Source organism: Oncorhynchus clarkii, chromosome 26, assembly GCF_045791955.1.
Source record: "Oncorhynchus clarkii lewisi isolate Uvic-CL-2024 chromosome 26, UVic_Ocla_1.0, whole genome shotgun sequence".
In the NCBI taxonomy this organism is placed as follows: Eukaryota; Metazoa; Chordata; class Actinopteri; order Salmoniformes; family Salmonidae; genus Oncorhynchus; species Oncorhynchus clarkii.
In genome coordinates, this window is record NC_092172.1 from 33,421,529 (window position 1) to 33,440,415 (window position 18,887).

General features: G+C 42.5%; 1 protein-coding gene across 3 annotated transcripts in view; it reads left to right on the forward strand.

The window, feature by feature from the left end:
• Nucleotides 1–18,887, forward strand: part of LOC139385059 (elongation factor like GTPase 1) — a 103,873-nt gene that overhangs the window by 18,632 nt on the left and 66,354 nt on the right. For all 3 annotated transcript variants that reach the window (XM_071130103.1, XM_071130106.1, XM_071130104.1), the window contains exons 13-15: nucleotides 7,269–7,426; nucleotides 7,620–7,795; nucleotides 8,308–8,446. In XM_071130103.1, coding sequence (XP_070986204.1) covers nucleotides 7,269–7,426; nucleotides 7,620–7,795; nucleotides 8,308–8,446 — 473 coding nt within the window. The remainder of the gene's footprint in view (nucleotides 1–7,268; nucleotides 7,427–7,619; nucleotides 7,796–8,307; nucleotides 8,447–18,887) is intronic.

The following is an 18,887-nucleotide window of genomic DNA, read 5'->3' on the forward strand; positions in this document are numbered from 1 at the left end:
AGTAGGACCATTGAAACTACATACCATAGCCTCTCATCTGATTATTATTATTATTTATTTATTTTATCTATACTGTATCACCTCAGGCATATCTGTGGCTAGCATGGGTCATTTAAGCTGTGCATATCACTTCAGGCGTATCTCTGATCCTATTTTAGCACTCCTACTCTGAGACACTTGCTAAATACAGGCCCAGAGTTGTAACCTGATCAGGAAAACTCCTGGTCCCTAATGTTAAGAACTACAAATACCACAGCATCTGTGTCTTGTTTCTCTTGACACACATTTGGGACAGATCTAGGATCAGCTTCCCCTCTTCCTTTCCTAATCTTAACCATTCGTGTGGGAAACTGACCATAGATTGGCATCTAGGGGGAACTTCATCCTAGACCGTTCATACTGGAACAGTTGAGTTCAGCTCCATTGAGCCAGCCTGACCTAGATCTTTGTGTACATGCTACATAAGTAAAACTATGCATAATCATGTTCCGTTTACTTCGCCGACTGATTTGCCATCTCAACGGCTTACAATCTTTCTGGATGTCTTCTAAATAGCAACTTATTCCCTATATAGTGCACTGCTTTTGACCTGAGTCCTATGGGCTAAGATCTGCCTTCTCTGCAAAGGAAAACATACCTTATTCAATGGCCTCTACTATCATCTGTGTCCCAAATGGCACCTATTCCCTATGTACAGTACCAGTCAAAGGTTTGGACACACTTCAAAATATATTAAAACAAATCAAAATATATTACATTTTTTAGATTCTTCAAAGTAGCCCCCCTTTGCCTTGATGACAGCTTTACACACTCTTGGCATTCTGTCAACCAGCTTCACCTGAAATGCTTTTCCAACAGTCTTGAAGAGTTCCCAAATATACTGATCACTCGTTGGCTGCTTTTCCTTCACTCTGCGGTCCAACTCATCCCATCTCAATTGGGTTGAGGTCGGGTGATTGTGGAGGCCAGGTCATCTGATGCAGCACTCCATCACTTTCCTTCTTGGTCAACAAGCCCTTACACAGTCTGTTTTTTTGGAATGAGTAGGTGTGTCCAAACTTTTAACTGGTACTGTATATAGCGATCTACTTTTGACTGGGGGTGTTTGGTGTGTTGTATAGTGCCCAGTGTACAATACAAATATCAGGTATATTATATGTTTATGAGTAGTCTGTTGCAGATGGTACATGTTTGTGTTTTACATGAATAGCCTTCAATGCAGACACTTTGAACAATTTCCTTTTGGCTGTTTTAGATACTACAGTATGTGTCTATTTCCCTTCTCGGTTCAACTGAAGGGGCTTTATTGTCATGGGAAACATGATAACATTGCCAAAGCATATGAAATAGATAATAAACAAAAGTGAAATAAACCATATAAAATGTACACTCAAAGTTCCAAAATAGACATATGACATCTGAAATGTACAGTGTTGTAACGATGTGAAAATAGTACACAAGGGAAATGAATAAACAGAAATATGGGTTGTGTTTACAATGGTGTTTGTTCTTCACTGATTGCCCTTTTCTTGTGGCAACAGGTCACAAATCTTGCTGCTGTGATGGCACGCTGGTATTTCACCCAATAGAAATGGGAGTTTATCAAAATTGTATTTGTTTTTTAATTCTTTGTGGGTCTGTAATCTGAGGGAAATATGTCTCTCTAATATGGGCATACATTGGGCAGGAGGTTAGGAAGTGCAACTCAGTTTCCACCTCATTTTATGGGCAGTGTGCACATAGCCTGTCTTCTTGAGAGCCATGTCTGCCTATGGCGGCCTTTCTCAGTAGCAAGGCTATGTTCACTGAGTCTGTACATAGTCAAAGCTTTCCTTGATTTTGTGTCAGTCACAGTGGTCTCTCTGTCTCTGTTTCTCTTTCTGAATCAGCTTCAGGGGGTTCCTGGCCGACACTCCTACGTGCCTCCACAGCTGTGGTTATGCTTTGTTACCATGGCAACCACCATCAATTTAGGTCTCAGTAGTAGTTCTGAGACTGCTCGTTGGAGTGAGAGGGCAACCTCTCTGTTTCTACCTCTCTACACCCAGTTCTTTCTCTCTCCCTCTCTCGCCCCTTCCTTTCTGATTCTCTCTCCATCTGTCTGTGTCTCTCTCTCTCCACAAACAGTCTTGACCTGGTGTTTTAAATGTCCTCACATCTGATTGGCTGGTGATGTCAGTGGGTTTTATTAATGGCTCTGGGCAGTTGCTCGGCAGAATACACACACTGGCATGCACACAGCCACACACTAAAACATCCCTCTCTCATTAACAGTATGAGGAACCTAGATGTTCTGTTTCTTTTTATCAAAGCAGCAGTCGTTCTGTATGTTTTAATTATTTATAAGAGATAGCAAAACATGTATAACAGAACTTGGAAAGAGTTTCATCATGGAACAACAAGACTGTTGAGTTAACAAATTAATCAGTGAACAAAAGAGTGAAACCAATGTGTTCTGTTTTCAAGTCCTGTAGAATCCTGCAAGTGGGACGAAAGCAGAATAAGTTAATCAAGTGAGAATTCTCAAACAAATGTGACCCAAACGTTTTTTGACCTCAGCAACACAATAGCACGTGCAGCAAAGACTAAGAAGCAGAGTCAGACTTCCACCAACCATCCAAAACGTTCCAGTATGGATGAAGGCGTTCCAGCTTCCAGTATGGTATGATGCTGATGAAGACGGTTTCACGAACAGCTTTAGTATCAATATCGTCTCATTTTCCACATATTTAAAACAGATATATATCACACACACACACACACAACCAGCTTATAACACACTTAAAAGGCTTGTGGTTTCGAGAGAATCCTACTTTAACGTTGAGAAGCTTGCGAAGCCATTACTTTATAACCACTGCAACGGAGGCCAGAGACCACAACGCATGGCTTTCCCATTATTGCCCATGAGCGACTGATTTGACCTCATCAAGAAAAACACGGCAGCTCTGCTGTGGTCGCTTTGTTAAAGAATGTAGCTACGCAGTACGCTTATGAATGCAACGGGTTGGAATTGTTGAACGTGGAGGAAATAAGTGAATCTCGGGTGAAATGGAATATGAGGGGGATGAGCGTGTGTGCAGTGCACGCAGGTATGTGTGTTGTTCGAAATAGTGTGTGTGTGGGGTTACAAATTGCAGGAGACACACCTCACACTAAAAGCAGAAGTCAGTGGTTAGCAGCATTCCACAAGTAGTCCTTCAGTACAATACATTGTTCCATTTCTCCCATGTTGCGGTCTTCATGGCAAGCCTGTATTCGTTTAGGCCCGTTTCTGTCTAATTTATACAAAACGTAATCAACCGGCCCCCCCTATAGTCTTTGTGAATCAGCAGAGCTTGTTTTATTGTTTGTTTATGTCCTAAATGGCACCCTATTCCCTGTGGGCCCAGGTCAAAAGTAGTGCACTATATAGGGAATAAGGTGCCATTTGGGATGGATCCTAAATTATGGGATATTTAAGCGGTCGGTCGTCAGGGAGCTGAACTTGTGTGGATGGACACTACTGTCAATCATGGCTTCCAGCTGTATCAATGTAGTCACTTTGAAGCTCTCTCTCACACACACACACAGACACACACACACCACTCACCGCAATGACTCTGCAGTTTGCCATTTCAAACGACACACCCACGTGCCTTGAGTTTGTGGTGGCCAGAGCAATTTTAGAGTAATTGTTATTCCGTTTTTCCAGCTTGGCCCAGAGACACCACCTATGTTGTCATAATTGGTCAAATTTAACCTTTGCATATTTTCCATCGCCGGTAGGTAATTAGAACATAGTTTCTCAGTGAGGGAAGTTAGCAGCACAAATAACCATCATGCGATGACGCGACTTGTTAGGATGAGGTACAAGCCTGACCTCTTGACTCCATGTTGCATCCCAAATGGGACTCTATTGCCTAGTGCACTACTTTTGACCAGAGCCCTGGTCCCATACCATTCACACGCTGTCTGGACACACCATGTGGACGGACACACAGTACCAGTCCAAAATTTGGACACCTATTCATTCAAGGGTTTTTCTTTATTTTTTACTATTTTCTACATTGTAGAATAATAGTGAAGTCATCAAAACTATGAAATAACACATGGAATCATAAAGTCACTAAAAAAGTGTTCAACAAATCAAAATATATATTCTTCAAAGTAGCCACACTTTGCCTTGATGACAGCTTATCACATTCTTGGCATTCTCTCAACCAGCTTCATGAGGAATGTTTTTCCAACATTCTTGAAGGAGTTCCCACATATGCTGAGCACTTTTTGGCTGCTTTTCCTTCACTTTGGGGTCCAACTCATCCCAAACCATCTCAATTGGGTTGAGGTCGGGTGATAGTGGAGGCCAGACTATCTGATGCAGATCTCCATCACTCTCCTTCTTGGTCAAATAGCCCTTACACAGCCTGGAGGTGTGTGTTGGGTCATTGTCCTGTTGAAAAACAAATGATAGTCCCACTAAGCGCAAACCAGATGGGATAGCGTATCGCTACAGAATGCTGTGGTAGCCATGCTGGTTAAGTGTGCCTTGAATTCTAAATAAATCACACAGTGTCATCAGCAAAGCACCCCCACACCATGATACCCCCTCCTCCATGCTTCACGGTGGGAACCACACATGCGGAGATCATCCGTTCACCTACTCTGCGTCTCACAAAGACACAGCGGTTAGAATCAAAAATCTCCAATTTGGACGAAAGGACAGATTTTCACTGGTCTAATGTCCATTGCTCGTGTTTCTTGGCCCAACCAAGTCTCTTCTTCTTATTGGTGTCCTTTAGTAATGGTTTATTTGCAGCAATTCGACCACGAAGGCCTGATTCACGCAGTCTCCTCTGAACAGTTGATGTTGAGATGTGTCTGTTACTTGAACTCGGTGAAGCATTTATTTGGGCTGCAATTTCTGAGGATGGTAACTCGAATGAACTTATCCTCTGCAGCAGAGGTAACTCTGGGTCTTCCATTCCTGTGGCGGTCTTCATGAGAGCCAGTTTCATCATAGCGCTTGATGGTTTTTGCGACTGCACTTGAAACTTTCGCATTGACTGACCTTCATGTCTTAAAGTAATGATGTACTGTCATTTCTCTTTGCTTATTTGGGCTGTTCTTGACATGGTATGGACTTGGTCTTTTACCAAATAGGATATATTCTGTATACCACCCCTACCTTGTCACAACACAACAGATTGCCTCAAACGCATTAAGAAGGAAATCAATTCCAATTAACTTTTAACAAGGCACACCAGTTAATTGAAATGCATTCCAGGTGACTACCTCAATAAGCTGGTTGAGAGAATGCCAAGAGTATGCAAAGCTGTCATCAAGGCAAAGGGTGGCTACTTTGAAGAATCTCAAATATAAAATATATTTTGATTTGTCAAGCACTTTTTTGTTTACTACATGATTCCATATGTGTTATTTCATAGTTTTGATGTCTTCACTATTATTCTGTAGAAATGTAGAAAATAGTAAAAATAAGAAAATCCCTTAAATGAGTAAGTGTGTCCAAACTTTTTGACTGGTATTGTATTTTTTCCGGACTCTAAAATTGCTCGTGCTGATAGGTATTCATTCATTTCTTTCTTTTTTTATTATTATAATTTTGGGGATTGTGTGTATTGCAAGATATTGCTGCACTGTTGGAGCTGGAAGCACAAGTATTGCCCTGCACCTGCGATAACAAGCTTGTCACACTTGTATTTGGGGAGTGTCTCACATTCTTCTCTGCAGATCCTCTCAAGCTCAGGTTGTATGGGGAGCGTCGCTGCACAGATATTTTCAGATCTCTCCAGAAATATTCGATAGGGTTCAAGTCCGGGCTCTGACTGGGTCACTCAAGGACATTCAGAGAATTCTCCTGAAGCCACTCCTGTGTTGTCTTGGTTATGTGCTTAGGGTCCTTGTCCTGTTGGATGGTGAACCTTCGCCCCAGAGGTCCTGAGCAATCTGGAGCATGTTAGCATCAATGATCTCTGTACTTTGCTCTATTCATCTTTCCCTCGATCCTGTCTAGTCTCCCAGTCCCTGCCCCTGAAAAACATCCCCACAGCATGATGCTGCCACCACCATGCTTCACCGTAGGGATGGTGCCATGTTTCCTCCAGACGTGATGCTTGGCATTCAGGCCAAAGAGTTCAGTCTTGGACCAGAGAATCTTGTTTGTCATGGTCTGAGAGTCGTGCTGTCGTGTCTTTTACTGAAGAATGGCTTCCGTCTGGCCACTGTACCATAAAGGTTGGTGGAGTGCTGCAGAGATGGTTGTCCTTCTAGAAGGTTCTTCCATCACCACAGAGGAACTCTGGAGTGCTGTAAGTGTGACTATCGGGTTCTTGGTCACCTCCCTGACCAAGGCCCTTCTCTCCCGATTGCTCAGTTTAGCCAGGCGGCCAGCTCTGCGAAGAGTCTTGGTGATTTCAAACTTCTTCTATTTAAGAATGATTGAGGCCACTGTGTTCTTGGGGACTTTCAATGCTGTAAAAAATGTTTGTGTACCCTTCCCCAGTTCTGTGCCTCGACACAATCCTATCTCGGAGCTCGACAGACAATTCATTCGACCTCATGGCCTGGTTTTTGCTCTGACTTGCACTGTCAACTGTGAGACCTTATATAGACAGGTGCGTGCCTTTCCAAATCATGTCCAATCAATTGAATTTACCACAGGTGGACTCCAAGTTGTAGAAACATCTCTAGGATGATCAGTGGAAACAGGATGCAACTGAGCTCAATTTCGAGTCTCATAGCAAAGGGTCTGAATACTTATGTAAATAAGGTATTTCTGCTTTTTATTTTTTTAAACATTTGCAAATATTTGTACAAACCTTTTCGCTTTATCATTATGAGGTAATTTGTGTAGATTTGATGAGGGGGGGAGGATCTTTAAATCCATTTTAGAGTAAGGCTGTAATATAACAAAATGTGGAAAAAGTCCAGGGGTCTGAGTACTTTCTGAAGGCACTGGATGATGGATTCTTGGCCAGGGATCACTTGGAAAAAGAGATTTAAAAGTTTCAGTGTGACTTCTCTGGTTAAATAAAGGATGAATCAAATCAAACAGAGCGGTGCTAGGCTATGTTACCCTGCTGGAAAGACTTGGTTTAGTGGGTTGTTACATTTCTGTTTTGATGTGTCATGTCTAATAGAATGTGTATTCATTGGCCCAAACAATGGACAGTGTTCAGTAGGGTACACAATAGCAAAACGTTTTGCAATGGAATATTTTCAAAACATTTTCTACCTACTGAACAGGTGTGTTTGTGTGTGTGCGCACACAGGCCGTTGACCCAGGAGGAAATGGCCCAGCGCAGGGAGCTGGCCAGACAGAGACACACTGAGAGACTGGCAGCCATTCAGCAGACGGAAAGTGGGGAGGGAAATGCCCAATCAGGAAGTACAACACCGGCAACCACTCCTGGTGGAGACAACACCATAGGCAAGTGTCTCTCTCTCACACACACACACACACACACACACACACACACGCACACTCTTACCTTGCTAAAACCCCAACCCCTGGCCTCTTTTCCCCTAGTGGTTTGGAAGCTCTGGCCATTTCCAATAACCAATATGTTCATGATGATACCACTGATACCAGTATATGTCTCATTGTCTTCCCTGACATGCAGGTAGTGAGGGTGTCTCAGGCCAGATGCAGGGCCTGCCTCTGAAGGCTAAACCAGAGGAGGAGGAGGAGAAGGAGACGTTCGTAGCCTTCGCCAGAGTCTACAGCGGGGTGGTCCGCAGAGGACAGAAGGTGTTTGTGATGGGGCCCAAGTACGACCCTGCACAAGGCCTGCGCATGGTAAGGATGTTCACACTTACAGGCAGGCACACACACACACAGGCATGTGGACACACACGTACACACACTCTGCAAAGGCACAAAACACATTTCCTGCTCAATTTGCAATATTCACCAGTCAAAACAATAACTGTTCTGAAGATGAAACCAAATGTGCTTTGTTCAAAGAGCAACAATCATACATTTTCTGCGTGTTTGTTTCCATCTCAAGATGTGTATTCCAAGGTTAAAGATAACATTGACTTCTATGATGAGGGCTGTGTTCCTCTGTGGCCTGGGCAACAGTAGTGCGCTATATACTGTAGGGAATAGGGTGCCATTTGAGACAGACAAGTCGTTGTATTATTGTTGCCTCGTCCCTCCTGGCTTCAGTAGCAGTACTACTAACTAACAATTGCTTTTAGAATCCAATATCACACAACCAATGTACTGGATGATTGGCTCTGATGCTCTAGAGATCTAATGTTCTCTCGCTGTTTCTCTCGCTCTATCTCTCTCTCTCTGTCTGTCAGCTCCCAGAGGGCAGTACTAGTGTGAGTGCCTGTCTCCCTCCCGTCCCTCACCTGGCCTGCTGCACCATGGACAGCCTCTACCTGCTGATGGGCAGAGAGCTGGAGGAACTAGAAGAGGTGCCATCAGGGAACGTACTGGGTACGTACTCAAAAACACCTACACCTACTTGAAGTGAATGGTCTTTTGAAAGGTTCATGCATAATAGGATATTAACTTGTTATCCAATGTTCTTTTTACTGTACTAATAAAGGTGAAAGTTACATCTTTCAGAGTTCTTTGAAAGGCCCAGTGCCGTCAGACGTGATTTTCCTGTGTTTTATATATATATTTCCACACTGAATAATATTGTGAAAATATGGTAATGCGTTAGTGTAAGCGCTGTTTGAAAAGATTTCAGTCTGTTCTGGTGTGATGGATTTTTGGCCTTCCATGGTGACATCACCATGCAATAAATTAATCCAAACCTCTCTGCCAATAAGAGCAAGTTTTCAGTTTTACCCTCCCCACTCATACCATACCCAGACAGTCTTAGCAAAATTCTTGCTTGAGAAATTGCACTTGGCTAAGAAGCTATTTTTTTGTTTGTTTTTTTGACAATTGTTATTGAAAACAATCACAGTCAGGTACTTAATTGTTACCCAGAAATGATTTGAGATTAAAAACAGCTGCATTGGACCTTTTAAAGCTAGAATTCTTAGTTGCTACATAAATTTTTTTAAACGGATAAATGAATGATTCTTGAAGAATATAACTTGTACATTTCTCATGATCATGTCGTACCCAATCAGAACCCAAAATATAAGCTTATTTTACTCCAATGTTTGTAAACAATGTGAATGTAAACACTGTACAGTCTCAACATGGTTGAAACTATCATTTTAATACTATTAACGGTCGGTCCTTGCATCCTTAGCTCTGTCTATGAATTTGATTTGAGTGGTTACATTTCTCCAGGCCCATCCCTCAGTTTTTCACCAAAACAGAACTGGATAAGTGTGTGTGTGTGTGTGTGTGTGTGTGTGTGTGTGTGTGTGTGTGTGTGTGTGTGTGTGTGTGTGTGTGTGTGTGTGTGTGTGTGTGTGTGTGTGTGTGTGTGTGTGTGTGTGTGTGTGTGTGTGTGTGTGTGTACGTACGTGATCACTTTGCAGATCTCTACATTCAATTACTGACATGGAAACTTTTTGCCTTGCCTATACCATTAGGACATTATGAAATAGATGTGCATTAGCCATATTGACTGTACAGCAGCTGTCTAATGCCCTTATCGTGGAGAAGATGATTTTTCATGTAGTGGTCCTGTCAGCACCAGACTACACATCCAGTTCATCATGTAGTGGTCCTGTCATCACCAGACTACACATCCAGTTCATCATGTAGATGTCCTGTCAGCACCAGACTACACATTCAGTTCATCATGTAGTGGTCCTGTCAGCACCAGACTACACATCCAGTTCATCATGTAGTGGTCCTATCAGCACCAGACTACACATCCAGTTCATCATGTAGTAGTCCTGTCAGCACCAGACTACACATCCAGTTCATCATGTAGAAGTCCTGTCAGCACCAGACTACACATCCAGTTCATCATGTAGAAGTCCTGTCAGCACCAGACTACACATCCAGTTCATCATGTAGTTGTCCTGTCATCACCAGACTACACATCCAGTTCATCATGTAGTAGGCCTGTCATCACCAGACTACACATCCCGTTCATCATGTAGTGGTCCTGTCATCACCAGACTACACATCCAGTTCATCATGTAGTGGTCCTGTCATCAGCAGACTACACATCCAGTTCATCATGTAGTGGTCCTGTCATTAGCAGACTACACATCCAGTTCATCATCAAGACAGGAAAGACAGGGTCCTGAAAAGTTGTTTGTTTGTTACTGAGTTTAGTACACTACCGTTGGCCACCATTGGTGAAGAGTAGTGCACTATGTTGGGAATAGGGTACCTTTTCGGTACGCTACCCTAAGGCTCCGCTGATTGCTGCTAGTATGAAGCTATCATCATGTTGCCGGTCATTACAAGCCTATAAAGAGCAATGGGAGATTTATTTTGTCTGATGAAGAGCCACCATGAGTCCCAAATAGTACCCGATCTCTTGTTTTCTGCATTGCTTTTGACTGGGCCCATAGAGCTCTGGTCAAAGCAGTGCACTATATAGGTAATAGGGATATTGGACTATGCATTATCATCCAGTTTAATCTGCTTAGATAATGGACGCTATCGAGATCTGACAATTCAATAATGTTTCTACAAATGCATTGTTTTGTTATGCATCTTAATGTCTGATCGGCTTTTCCTGACCAAGATGGACCATTTTCTATCATACCAATGTCCATTCTAGTGTTTTATATGTAATTGTAAACTGGGCGGTTCCATCCCTGAATGCTGATTTGGCTGACTGCCGTGGTATATCAGACAGTATGACAACATTTTATTTTTACTGCTCTAATTACATTGGTAACCAGTTTATAATAGCAATAAGGCATCTCAGGGGTTTGTGATATATGGCAGATACCCCCATGGCTAAGGGCTGTATCCAGGCACTCCGCGTTGCGTCGTGCTTAAGAACAGCCCTTAGCCATGGTACATTGGCCATATACCACACCCCCTCGTGCCTTATTGCTTAATTCTATGATGGACACTATTTTCTTGGATATGGTGAAAATAAAGGATCCTGCATTGTAGTATTGTGAGTAATACTGTTTAGTGTATAGAAAATCTAGCCAAGTAACTGATTATAATAGAACAGTTATCCATGTGGAAAAACACACACACAACACAACACACAGGACACACACAGAGTTGGCCATGTGGGAACCATCATGTCCTCTCCTGGTAGTTGAGTGTGGGCGAGGGGAAGAAACCGTTGAAACGTCAGTGTGTAAACTCAGCCAGACTGTGGTCGCGCGCACGCACACACACACACACACACACACACACACACACACACACACACACACACACACACACAGGCTGTGGTCCTGATTAGAGCCTCCTTATTCTCTGACGGGTGGAAGAGTTCGCTGGAGAGGGGAAAGGACACACACCAGCTTGCCTGCATCTGATATCAGAGACTAATAATCCCCACCTCATGACGAGACACACATAGCACGACCACATGACAAAGCAAGCTCTGTGTGTGAGAGACCCACTCAAAGATATCTCCCCTAAACAAGAATCAGACCTATACCACCCGGGTAGAAATCACTACATCACACACACACACACACACACACACACACAAAGGGAAAGTAGCGTGCTGTAGAGCCATTGTGCGGAGCTCTCTCCTCTGTTTCCTTCCAGCTGTTAGAGAAAACTGATTCAGGAAATGAAGACCTCCATCACTGTTTAACTATGACATTATAGTCCACACACCACACCCATTGCTGATATGATTTGACCGTAAGTGAGCTTTTATGTTCTGAGAACGTTTCCCTTTATGTCGATGCCATTTCAGAGATCAACGAGCGGAAAACTGCCTCTCTGATTCCTCTTTGATTTATATCGTGCCCTATTTATTGTGATAAATATATACAGTGGGCTCCAAAATTACTGGCAATGCACAAATAATACTTAAAAAAATATAAACAATACAATTATAGAGAGAAACTCAAAACACCAACGTGAGAAATACTGTACTTTATTAATGTTTCAATGGAACCAACCAAAATTATTCAATTATTTAATACAAAATACATTTAACCAAAATCAAGGTTTCATAATTATTGGCACTCCTCATTTAGTACTTAGTGCAACCACCTCTGGCAAGAATAACAGCATGGAGTCTTTTCCTGTAATGTTTGACAAGGTTAAGGAACACATTTGGAGGGATTTTGGACCATTCCTCTATGCAGATCCTTTCAAGATCCTTCACATTCTTGGGTTTGCGCTTATCAACTGCCCTCTTGCAATCAGCCCACAGGTTTTCGATTGGATTGAGGTCCAGCGACTGAGATGGTCATGGCAGAACATTGATTTTGTTGTCACAGAACCATTTCTGTTTGGATCTTGAGGTATGTTTCGGGTCATTGTCTTGTTGGAAAGTCCACCTACGGCCAAGTCCCTGCCTTCTGGCAGAGGCAACCAGTTTGTCAGCCACAATTGCATGATACTTGGTAGAATTCATTATGCCATCAATCTTAACGAGTGCCCCTGGACCTCTGGAATTTAACAGACCCAAAACATCACTGACCCCCCTCCATATTTCATCATGAGTATGAGGTGCCTCTCCTTGAATGCATCTCTGTTTCGACGCCAAACATGCCGATGCTGTATCTGACCAAAACGTTCAATTTTGGTCTCATCTGACCAGAGCACATTTAAATGATGTTTGGCAAACTCCAAGCGCTTGCGTCTGTGTCTTGAGGTCAGAAAGGGCTTTCTTCTGGCAACCCTTCCAAAGAGCCTGTGGATGTGGACCCCAAGACACCACCAAGGCCTCCAATTCTTGGAAAATTGCAGAAAATGATGTCATGGCTTTAGAAGCTTCTGATAGGCTAATTGACATCATTTGAGTCAATTGGAGGTTGTTTACATACACCTTAGCCAAATACATTTAAACTCAGTTTTCACAATTCCTGACATTTAATCCTAGTGAAAATTCCCTGTTTTAGGTCAGTTAGGATCACCACTTTATTTTAAGAATGTGAAATGTCAGAATAATAGTAGAGTGATTGATTTATTTCAGCTTTTATTTCTTTCATCACATTCCCAGTGGGTCAGAAGTTTACATACACTCAATTAGTATGTAGTAGCATTGCCTTTAAATTGTTTAACTCGGGTCAAATGTTGGGGGGGGGGGGGGGGGGGGAGAGCGAGAAAGGCCCATTCTTCCTGACAGAGCTGGTGTAACTGAGTCAGGTTTGTAGGCCTTCTTGCTCGCACACGCGTTTTCAGTTCTGCCCGCAAATTGTCTATAAGATTGAGGTCAGGGCTTTGTGATGGCCACTCCAATACCTTGACTTTGTTGTCCTTAAGCCATTTTGCCACAACTTTGGAAGTATGCTTGAGGTCATTGTCCACCTGGAAGACCCATTTGTGACCAAGCTTTAACTTCCTGACTGATGTCTTGAGTTGTTGCTTCAGTATATCCACATAATTTCCCTTCCTCATGATGCCATCTATTTTGTGAAGTGCACCAGTCCCTCCTGCATCAAAGCTCTCCCACAACATGATGCTGCCACCCTGTGCTTCACGGTTTGGATGGTGTTCTTCGGCTTGCAAGCCTCCCCCTTTTTCCTCCAAACATAACGATTGTCATTATGGCCAAACAGTTCTATTTTTGTTTCATCAGACCAGAGGACATTTCTCCAAAATGTACGATCTTTGTCCCCATGTGCAGTTGCAAACCATAGTCTGGCTTTTTTATTGCGGTTTTGGAGCAGTTGCTTCCTTGCTGAGCGGCCTTTCAGGTTATGTCGATATAGGGCTCTTTTTACTGTGGATATAGATATTTTTGTACCTGTTTCCTCCAGCATCTTCACAAGGTCCTTTGCTGTTGTTCAGGGATTGATTTGCACTTTTCGCACCAAAGTACGTTCATCTCTAGGAGACAGAACCCGTCTCCTTCCTGAGCGGTATGCGTGGTCCTGTGGTGTTTATACTTGCGCACTATTGTTTGTACAGATGAACCTTCATGCATTTGGAAATTGCTCCCAAGGATGAACCAGACTTGTGGAGGTCTTGGCTGATTTCTTTTGATTTTGATGTCAAGCAAAGAGGCACTGAGTTTGAAGGTAGGCCTTGAAATACATCCAAAGGTACACCTCCAATTGACTGAAATTATGTCAATTAGCCTATCAGAAGCTTCTAAAGCCATGACATCATTTTCTGGAATTTTCCAAGCTGTTTGAAGGCACAGTCAACTTAGTGTATGTAAACCTCTGACCCACTGGAATTGTGATAGAGTGAATTATATGTGAAATAATCTGTCTGTAAACAATTGTTGGGAAAATGACTTGTGTCATGCACAAAGTAGATGTCCTAACCGACTTGCCAAAACTATAGTTTGTTAACAAGAAATTTGTGGAGTGGTTGAAAAACAAGTTTTTTTTTTTATGACTTCCGACTTCAACTGTGAATGTGTGTGTGTGTGTGTATATATATATATGTATATATGTATGTGTGTGTATATATAGATAGATAGATAGATATCTCATAGCCCATATCCTGGTTATGAATAGCCCATATCCTGGTTCTGAATAGTCCTTGGAGTTTGACTGACATGGAGATGACCCTGACTTTGCCTCTTCTTGTGGTGGGTGGGCGGGCCTGCTCTCGTCCTATCTGACCGTATGGCTCATCACCGTGCCCACTGAAATACTGCTGAGTTTCCTCCATCGGCCACAAAACATCCTCCTAATCATTCATGCCTCCAGCTGCTTTTTAATATCGTTCACATAGCAAATGGCACCCTATTCCCTACATCAAGACACGCCAACCCTTTTCCTGGAGAGCTTCCCTGTAGGTTTTTGCTCCAACCCCAGTTGTAACTAACCTGATTTAAGTTTATCAACCAGCTAGTTATTAGAATCCAGAGGGCTAGATTACAGTTGGATTAGCAGCCAGCATATTATTTCATTACAATCCTCCTCACACTCCTCGATGCAACAGTCTCCCTCCAGACCCATTCATTTAATTTGATTTCTCAGCTTCAAAGACTCAGCCACAGTGCTTTGATCCCCTGCTAGTATTATAGGATTATAGAATAATTCAATTATAAGATCTTATACCAAACATACGCATGTATTCGCTCACATCATCAATGTGATTTCTGGCTCATGAATATTGAAACACTGAGGTGATATTTGAGTGGTAGTAGTAGAAATGCTATCCTCCGAATAAACTCTTAAAGACCTAGTAATATTTTACATTAATAGCAGTCAATATTAATCGTCCTCTTAATTCAGTCTCATCTGAAAGTTGTAAATGTCTGCACGAACCCTGGCTAACAATTTGAATCAGCAATACAAAATTGGGTTTAATTATTTATTTACTAAATACCTAACTAATCACACAGAATTACACATACACATAATTAAATCATAACTTGATTACAAATTACGTCATAAAGGAAAATGTCCCTAGCGGGCGGAACAGATATGACAGCTTGTTACACAAAAAAAATGTTTGAGTGAAAGAGCGGGAAGACTGAGGGACATAGGGAGAAGCTGTGCTATCGTAACTACAGTATCTTATGCATTCTAAATTACCGCCCATTTGGAAAAGGAAAATGCAATAAATATTTACTCTGAGCTGTGCTTCGGTAGGTTGGTGGTAGATGGAAGGCCGTGTTGCCAAACCGAGTCCTTTGAAGAATGTCTCTGGTTGTCAATTGGATACGTTGTAGTAACGTCGTTGGGTGATAGACGGGACACTCTGTCTGTTCCTTCCTTACCCTCGTTGCATCTGCTGTTGCTAACTCAACGGCTAGGAGTATCACTTCTGTAGTGAATAAGAGTTCAAGGTTCATACCATTCGCAACCAAAGCTCACGCTGATGTTGGCTTCGTTCTGTAGTTATTATCTGAACCATTCTGACATTGGACCGTCGTCCTACATCCTCGGAACAGGAGGTTATATTGTCGTCAAGGGCTTATATAGGAAGGGAGAGGAGGGCGTGTTTGAAAAGTTTTATAGCCCATGTCCCTTCACAGGGGTGGGCCACTGAAGTACCACCGCATATGTTCCATTGGTCGGATTACCAGAATATAGTTCATTTCCCCCCACCTTCTGATGTTCCCAGAATCTCTATGTTAACCAAGGGTTTTGTAAATGTAACCTCAGTAGGATAGAGAGAGGAAAAAGGGGGGAAGAGGTATTTATGACTGTCATAAACCTACCCCCCAGGCCAACATCATGACACACTGTTTTGATCAAAAAGTTTTGATTATTAGATCAAATACTGTAAATAGTTTTATTCATAGTTTGAGGCAACAAGACTTAATATGAAAAATAGATCTCTCTCACAGCTCTCAATAGCCTACATTGAGAACAAGTTGCCTTTCTTTGCTTGTATTTCACCATTGAGCAGTCTTTAGCCTTTTGATCTGTTATATTCTGATTTTTTTAATTGTGCATTTATATTTTAGGAGATATTGAATTCAGTCTTAAACTTTCTTTGTTACCGTAAGTTTATTACCGTCAAGCACATGAACAGTAGATCAGCGACTGCTAGTAGTACATTTAAACAGTCGTTACCAGCTTCACTCTCCACTGCTGTCAATAGAAAACACACGTATACTTTACTACATTGGACATTTTAGTCATTTAGCAGACGCTCTTATCCAGAGAGACTTACAGGAGCAATTATGGTTAAGTGACTTGCTCAATGGCACGTAGATAGATTTCACCTAGTCAGCTCGGGGTTTCGAACCAGCAACCTTTCAGTTACTGGCCCAACGCTCTTAACCACTTGACTACCACCCAGCCTGTACATTTGTCAAAAATAAATAAATAAACCTAGTTGTGGGATAACGCCATGATTACATCGGTGCCAAGTAGAAGATGGCTGGTGCGTTTAATGTTTATCTAGTTAACGCCAATAGTTTGTCGCTCTGGTTAGAGACGTGGGCAGAATCAAACTCAGACACACACAAACTTTCATCACACCACAATGGGACCCAGCTGTATAGAAACCTAACAAAGAAAGAGAGTTTGAAGTCGTCGTCCAAGTAGTTGCTCCACAGGGAAAGAGAAGAGGGAGAAAGCGGCAGTAGAATGAATAAAGCTGATTCAACGCCAGGCAGCTTTAGGAAAACATTTGTCTTGTGTTAGGCCTGAGCCACGCTGCCAGCGGTGAGAGGAGACAACTCAGATCTGTTGAGCAGTAGGGAGGGAGTGCACTGATCTGATCTCAACCACACCACATCACACCAGCGCTCTGACACCATTAACCAGTATAGTCCAGTACACCCCGGTGTGGGCCAGTATAGCCCAGTACAGTCTAGTCCACTGTATAGCCCAGTCCAGTGTATAGCCCAGTACAGTCTAGTCAGTGTATAGCCCAGTATAGTCTAGTACAGTGTATAGTATAGCTCATTATAGACCAGTTGAGTATAGCTCTATATAGACCGGTTCAGTATAGCTCTATATAGACCGGTACACTCTAGTTCAGTGTAGCTCATAGGTCAATAGTTTAGTATGGCTCATTATAGACCAGTACAGTCTAGTTCATTATAGACCGGTACTGTCTAGTTCATTAAAAACCAGTAGTTTATTCTAGGTTAGTATAGCTCATTATAGGTCAGTACAGTCTTTCAGTATAGTTAATTATGAACCAATAGTTTATTCTAGTTTAGTATAGCTCAGTTTAGTATAGCCCCATATACTACCCACCACTGCGACCTGTATGCTCTCGTTGGCTTCATATTTGTTGCCAAACCCACTGGCTCCAGGTCATCTATAAGTCTTTGCTAGGTAAAGCCCCGCCTTATCTCAGCTCACTGGTCACCATAGCAGCACCCACCCGTAGCACGTGCTCCAGCAGGTACAGTGGGGGCAAAAAATTATTTAGTCAGCCACCAATTGTGCAAGTTCTCCCACTTAAAAAGATGAGAGAGGCCTGTAATTTTCATCATAGGTACATTTTTATGAATTTATTTGCAAATTATGGTGGAAAATAAGTATTTGGTCACCTACAAACAAGCAAGATTTCTGGCTTTCACAGACTTGTAACTTCTTCTTTAAGAGGCTCCTCTGTCCTCCACTCATCTGTATTAATGGCACCTGTTTGAACTTGTTATCAGTATAAAAGACACCTGTCCACAACCTCAAACAGTCACACTCCAAACTCCACTATGGCCAAGACCAAAGAGCTGTCAAAGGACACCAGAAACAAAATTGTAGACCTGCACCAGGCTGGGAAGACTGAATCTGCAATAGGTAAGCAGCTTGGTTTGAAGAAATCAACTGTGGGAGCAATTATTAGGAAATGGAAGGCATACAAGATCACTGATAATCACACAAGATCTCACCCCGTGGGGTCAAAATGATCACAAAAATTCCAGAACCGCACGGGGGGACCTAGTGAATGACCTGCAGAGAGCTGGGACCAAAGTAACAAAGCCTACCATCAGTAACGCACTACGCCGCCAGGGACTCAAATCCTGCAGTGTCAGACGTGTCCCCCTGCTTAAGCCAGTATATGTCCAGGCCCGTCTGAAGTTTGCTAGAGAGCATTTGGATGATCCAGAAGAAAATTGGGAGAATGTCATATGATCAGATGAAACCAAAATATAACTTTTTGGTAAAAACTCAACTCATCGTGTTTGGAGGACAAAGAATGCTGAGTTGCATCCAAAGAACACCATACCTACTGTGAAGCATGGGGGTGGAAACATCATGCTTTGGGGCTGTTTTTCTGCAAAGTGACCAGGACGACTGATCCGTGTAAAGGAAAGAATGAATGGGGCCATGTATCGTGAGATTTTGAGTGAAAACCTCCTTCCATCAGCAAGGGCATTGAAGATGAAACGTGGCTGGGTCTTTCAGCATGACAATGATCCTAAACACACCGCCCGGGCAACAAAGGAGTGGCTTTGTAAGAAGCATTTCAAGGTCCTGGAGTG